Source organism: Cynara cardunculus, unplaced genomic scaffold (assembly GCF_001531365.2).
Source record: "Cynara cardunculus var. scolymus isolate 2C unplaced genomic scaffold, CcrdV1 Un_Scaffold_1959, whole genome shotgun sequence".
In the NCBI taxonomy this organism is placed as follows: Eukaryota; Viridiplantae; Streptophyta; class Magnoliopsida; order Asterales; family Asteraceae; genus Cynara; species Cynara cardunculus.
Window position 1 is genome coordinate 68,451 of NW_020200931.1, and position 6,565 is coordinate 75,015.

The window sequence follows — 6,565 nt, forward strand, 5'->3', positions numbered from 1 at the left end:
TTTTGGAAGATACATGTTATATTACATGTTGTAGTACAGGATTTGTTTTGGAAATTTTATATGTAGGTTTTGTACATATAGCAATCCTTGTACTAGTGGGACCTTTTGATGTAATTCATGTTTCTATGTAATGAAATATGTGTTTTATGCAAATGTGGAGTATGGGGGTGTTACAACACCACACTTAGAATATAATTCGATATTTAGGACCAGAGCCCCTCTGGTCTCTCTTCCAGAGCTTCTGGTCTTCACGACCAGAGCCTCTGGTTGAACCATCCAGACTTAGAAAATATTTCAAAACCTTTTCAAAACCTAAGACCAGAGCCTCTCTGGTCTCTCTTCCAGAGATTCTGGTCATTTTCTTAATTAAATTTTTTTATTTATAATTTAATTTAGGTTTAGTAACAAAGAAATTTAATTTAGGTTTAATAACATATTTTTTATAAAAATAATAATTAAGTATTCTGTTAGTTATCAATGATTATCTTAATTATATTTTAGATTTTTTTATATTTAAAATGAGATGTTTATCTAATATTTGATTATGTTTATTAGCAGTTAGTTAGACGAATTCAGGTATGGAGCTTTAATAAGTTGTACTTATGCACAATTTATTTGGAATCTTAAATTTTAACTAATATGCATCAATAAACGGTACTTTGTGCATAAAAATTGTTTTTTAAGAGTTTTTGTCAAATGCTTTATAATATAGTATAGATAGGGTATATTTCAAATACAACCCACCTTATTGCTGCAATCCTTACAACCCTTTTCCAACCAATCAATGAATTTCTTTTTTTAATTATTTTTTAATTGAAAAGGTTAAATATGTCATTTACTAAATTTAGATAATTATAAGTATTTTTAATTAAAATTAAATTATATCATATTTATGGTGATTAATTACATCTTCTCTTAATAGCTTCATCAGTTATGGAAATGAAATACATTCCATAACTTAATCAAAAAGAATTTGATGATGTTCGTTGAATAGTTTTAACAATTCTTCAGTAGCTTATAGAACCATATATTAAAATTATGGATTATATGTCATTCAACGGGACTTTCATTAAGGATATCGTCGAAGAAACCCCTATTTTTGATTCCATGAACGACTTCAAAGTTTTTATTATGTTGGTGAAAATACAACCGCAGTTAATGATGAAACAATCGAAGATCAATGCAATTATTCAACAAGGAATGAAGATGGTTGCAACGATCGAAACGAAACATTACATGAGCACAACGACGAAGTTTTTGTAGATTTTGTCGATGATGACGTTGCATCGTTGAGCAATGAATCTGAAGATATTGATTTGCTTTCATTGTGACCTCAAAATGGCAACCAAAAGTGGTTTAGAACTAGCATGCAAGTCCAACATTAGTTGGAAAGATGGAATGAAAACAATTTCGTTATTGTTATGGACCAACTGTAATATTGAAATGGCGATTATTGTTCATGAAATTTTATTATTGAAAAAGTTTTGATTTGTTTGATTTTGTAGATTATCGATCTGATGGCATGGGGGAAACGAACGATGGGTCGAAATGTTGGTTTTCCAATGTAGATACAAAATATAAGCCGAAGGTGGGTGATGGTTTTGAGACCGTAGAATCGGCTGAGAAAATGTACCAGAAGTATGCTAATGAAGCTGGGTTTGATGTACGTTTATCTAACAAGAAGAAAAATAAGATTGGTCGTATCACATCTCGATTTTATGTGTGTAGTAAGAAAGGAAGGCCACCAAGTAAGTATTTTGATTCCTTAGATGTTCTTCCAGGTGATCGCAGGATCCCCAATACAAATATAAAGCATTCCGGTTGTGGAGCATGTTTCAAGATTCATTTTGTTAAAGAACGGAGACAGTATGAAGTTTACAAATTTGTTGAGCAACACAATCACATGCTTTTTAATAAGAAGGAGATGAGGTTTTCACGTTCTAAAAGGCAACTACATTACACTAATCACAAAAATGTATTTCATGGTTCTAGTTCGAAGGTTGGTGTCACCAAATCTCATAGATTTAGGAAAGCAATTATGGGTGGTGTAGATTCATCAGGTGGCACCGTAAGAGATCATCAAAACTTCAAACGCGATATGGCTTATTTTGTAGGCAATAAAGACGCGCAAATGTTGTTAAACGTGATGTCTAATAGAAGGAAGGTGTGTCCTGAGTTTTTTTTTCGAGTACAAGTGTGATGATAAGGAGTTGTTAGCGATTTTCTGGGCTGATGAAACTGCCGAGATCGAATTATAGGGAATTTGGTGATGCAATATCATTTAATGCAACGTTTAGGACGAATAAGTAAGTTACAATTGATATGAAACTATTTGTTTGTGTTATGTATATTACATGTTATAACTTGTATTAATTTATAATGTTTAATTTTTAATAGGCATGTTATGATATTTGTTTCGTTCGTTGCAATTGATAATCATAAGAAATCTGTCGTTGTTGGAGCTGCTTTGATTCACAATGAATCTGTGGTTGATTACACTTGGGTATTAAAAGCTTTTGTAAAAGCTCATGGACGTCAACCACGTTTTGTGATCACTGACCAATGTGCGTCGATGAAACAAACAATTCTCATTGCATTTCCTAGATCCAAGCATCCATTGTGTATGTGGCATATCACTAAAAAGGTCAAATCTAAGGTAATTACGATGAAACTTTTTTTGTTTTCATTCTTTTTCCAGTTTTTTAAGTTTTCTTTCTAATTGTGCATGTGGCAGATCAGTAATTACCTCCAACATCGTACGCCGTTTGTTAGCGAATTTAATAAGTTGGTGTGGAATGTTCACCTTGCCCCTGATGAATTTGAGATGAAATGGAACAACATGATGGATTTGTATGGATTACGTGGAGACTCATGGTTTGATGAACTGTATGAGATTACGGAGTCATGGATTCCGGCTTATTATAAGGATTATCATATGTCCGGCCTAATGAAAACAACATCCAGGTCGGAGAGTATCAATGCTTTTTTTTAATGTTTATGCATATTTTTGGCACGATCTTGTTATTTTTCTTCGTTCTTTTGATAATGCAATTGAAAGCCAACGGACGACACATGGGTCGCTAGAGGTGACAACAAAGAGCACGATTCCTCGATTGGTGTCTCCTTGCAAATTAGAAGCTCATGCAGCAGAAGTATATACACGGACGATATTTTTTGAAGTTCAGAAAGAGTTATGAAAGGCTGTTTGGCTTTGTGGATGGGATGGATTCACTGACGTTGGTGAAACCCGAGTGTACACCATAACACACAAGAACAAAGCTTCTAAGATCACAACAAAGTACACAGTAGTTATTTCTTAATTTTCCAATTTTGCCAAACAGTTCAAATAGTAGAATCCTATTTTAACTTCCTAATATGATCTGGTTTCCCATATAATAGGTTGTTAAGAACAAGATGGAAAACTCGTATGATTGCTCCTGTAACTGTTTTGTTCGTAACGGGATTTTATGTCGTCACGCTTTCAAGGTAATGTTAAATGACGAGGTTGATATAATTCCAGATAAATATATACTTCGTCGTTGGAGACGCGATCTAGTCCCGGTGGAGTGGTTACCAGCACGTTTCAGATATGGGGAAGTTGACGCTGATAAGGAGAGGTTGATGAGTGTTGCTTATTCGTATTTTGAACGTATTTTAGGTCGAGTGCGAAATGAGAAACATATTTTGTCAAAATTTGTTGACCAACTTGAAGAATGGGATACAAAGATTGACAGTGAACTTCCTATACAGTCACATGCTCAAGAGACAACGACATCTATTAAAGAGTTTCTTGGAGTATCTCAACCCGAAACTATTGATGTTCTACCTCCAACTGGCATACGAAATAAAGGTTGTGGGACTGGTAAGAAACTTATTAGCGCCGCTGAGAAAGCAATCACGAATGGCAAAAAGCTGAAGAGAAAGTGTCGACTATGTTGTCAAATGGCTACACATGATTCAAGGAATTGCCCAAAACGTGATTCCACTTAAATTGTTCTTTTGAATTTTTGGTGACATTTCATTTTAACATGTTATTATTGTGTTTTAGTTAACTGTATTACATTGTTTAAACTGATTTCATCAAATTATTAGTGAATCTCTAATTTTTTAATAAAGTTGAATATGGTTTCATTTTACCGGTTGAAGTAGTTGTAAAAAGTTAAGTGGGTACATATGATTCTGATGAAAATAGGTACATATTATTCTTATTGTGAATCTGGAATCACCACATGTTATTGTGACCGAATATATAGATCAATATGTTTTGCATTATTTCTACATGCATCAAGAAACTTTTGATCTAGTTGGGTATGATTTCATTTTACCTTTTGTGTAGTTGAAAAAACTTATGTGGGTATATATGATTCTGATGAAAATGGGTTCATCTTAATGTGTTAGTCTTGCTTCAATAACAGATTGTGAATCTGTAATCATCATGTATTTTTGGATGGATATGGTTTGCATTATAGTCAGTATGAATCAAGTTTCATTAATAAAAAGGTTATCATCAATAAAAAAATTATGATTTCATTTTACCTTGTGTAGTTGAAAAAAGTTATATGGGTACATATAAAACTTATGAAAATGGGTTCATCAAAGTGCTTATTTGAATATGTTATTAAAGATTGTGAATCTATATGATTTGCATTATTACTAATGAAACAAGTTTAATTAACAGGTGTGTTAATCTGGGTTCACCATTCATATCACAATGTGTTGGCAAAATATTTCCATCAAATGTCATGTACATTTCATAACATCAAACATGCTAATAGCATAATGTTTAAACAAACTAGAAAATTCAATACCAAAAGCAAGTTATTAAAACCGTCTACATGAGAAAAATATAAAAGAACATCCATCAATTAGATTCGAAGTCTCTCAGTCTTTGTATCGTCAACATGTTTTCTTAACTTTTTTCTGATGGCTTCATCCATTGATTGGAACTTTTCAACTTCCTTAATTACATATTCCTTCTTCTTGTTATAGTTGCTGACCAATAACTTTGCTACATATTTCATTCTGAGGTTTGCTATTTGGCTCTCTTGTGTTTTACCTTCTTGTGTCAGTCCAGTCTTCCATGTTCTCATATCTCCCATGTATGTCTCTATGTGTCTCATTGCAAACACTCCACAAGCATCGAAGTTGTGTTGTGTTTGCCAATCCATTCTCAACCTTTCTTGGCCTATTTCATCTAATTCTCTCCCTGCTGCATGTCCTACCGTATTCAAATGTCCGATCATCAATCTTTGCTGCATAAACGGAATGAAATGGTTAACACATCGTATTCAATCTTATTAAAGAATACAATTATATATTAATATTTAATTCATACCAGAATGTCTGTTATGAAGTCATACATCTGTAGAAGTTGATCATCATCGGACACCTCTCGATATTTGTTGTCTATGACAACAACCAGTGGGTGAACACCACAAGATAATAGCGTCCCTTATCAAGTAACGGGAAGAATACCTATCATTTCATCAAGTTGTCAATGTCAAAATCTGCCGATGATAGTAATTCATATAACCTGTATTTATTGAACCATATTCATATTTGAACCACATTCATGATTGTAATACATAATGGAACCAACTTCATATACCATGTATTTATATAAGACACTCTAAAAACAATCTAAATGTTTATGAAAACTGTTTCATTAGTATGATAACTCATGATACCTGTTTCATTAGCATGTTTATGAACCCATTTGCAATAACTATGTGGCATTGTAAACCTATTACAGTAGTATAAACCTGTTGAGGACACCTATTTCATTAGTTAGTTGCTTAGAATAGATTGAAATCTATTAAGGATACCTGTTACATTAGTAGTATAAACCTGTTAAGGATACCTGTTTCATTGGTAGTATAAAGCTGTTAAGGGTACCTGTTTCATTAATGAAACCTGTGTTGAAATTATTCTTAAAATGTGATGCATGTAGAGTAGCGTTCATAGTTTTGAAGGTATTTAAGTTGGTTGTAACATTGAGGGGCACAAAAAATATGAGACATATGCATATATTGGATCCTAACATTTAATGTTAATGAATATGATTAACTGTTTTGTCCATTCGTAGTAATGCATTTAGATAAGACACTAATAAAGCTAAATATAATTGAAAAACGAACAAGATCTATGTTGCGCATTTCAACGACTTCCAAGTTGTTCTTCGCAGAAGACAACCCCCCCTTTTTGAATAGTGCGTATTGGGTATTATGGTTGACGCACTTAGATCTTAGCTTGGTGTCAGTCTGTGATAAAATATGATGTATTGATGGTTATATAAACATAGATGTTACATAAAACAACATGTTATTAATAGTATTTCCTACTCACGTACCATAACTTCAATGTTAAAGAATAGTGACGTAATGAATCCCTGTTTCGAAATCGTTCCTCATAGTTAAGAAATGTCGCCCATGCGTCTATCACACTAATGTACACTGTAGTTGTACGAGCCAGGCTTTCAATTGCATGACGATGTAAATTCATATCATTTGGCATTGAAAACAATAACTCACTGCAATTAAAAATAACAAAATGATAAATTTAATAT

The 6,565-nt window shown here is 32.9% G+C and overlaps 1 protein-coding gene across 1 annotated transcript; it reads left to right on the top strand.

Moving 5' to 3' along the window:
• The first annotated feature begins 1,338 nt into the window (after positions 1-1,338).
• Positions 1,339-3,990, top strand: LOC112502814 (protein FAR1-RELATED SEQUENCE 5-like). Its single transcript, XM_025106815.1, has 7 exons — positions 1,339-1,432; positions 1,506-2,164; positions 2,218-2,306; positions 2,398-2,656; positions 2,735-2,964; positions 3,059-3,152; positions 3,400-3,990. The coding sequence occupies exons 1-7, from the start codon at positions 1,339-1,341 to the stop codon at positions 3,988-3,990; spliced, it is 2,016 nt and encodes a 671-aa protein (XP_024962583.1).
• The last annotated feature ends 2,575 nt before the right edge of the window (positions 3,991-6,565 follow it).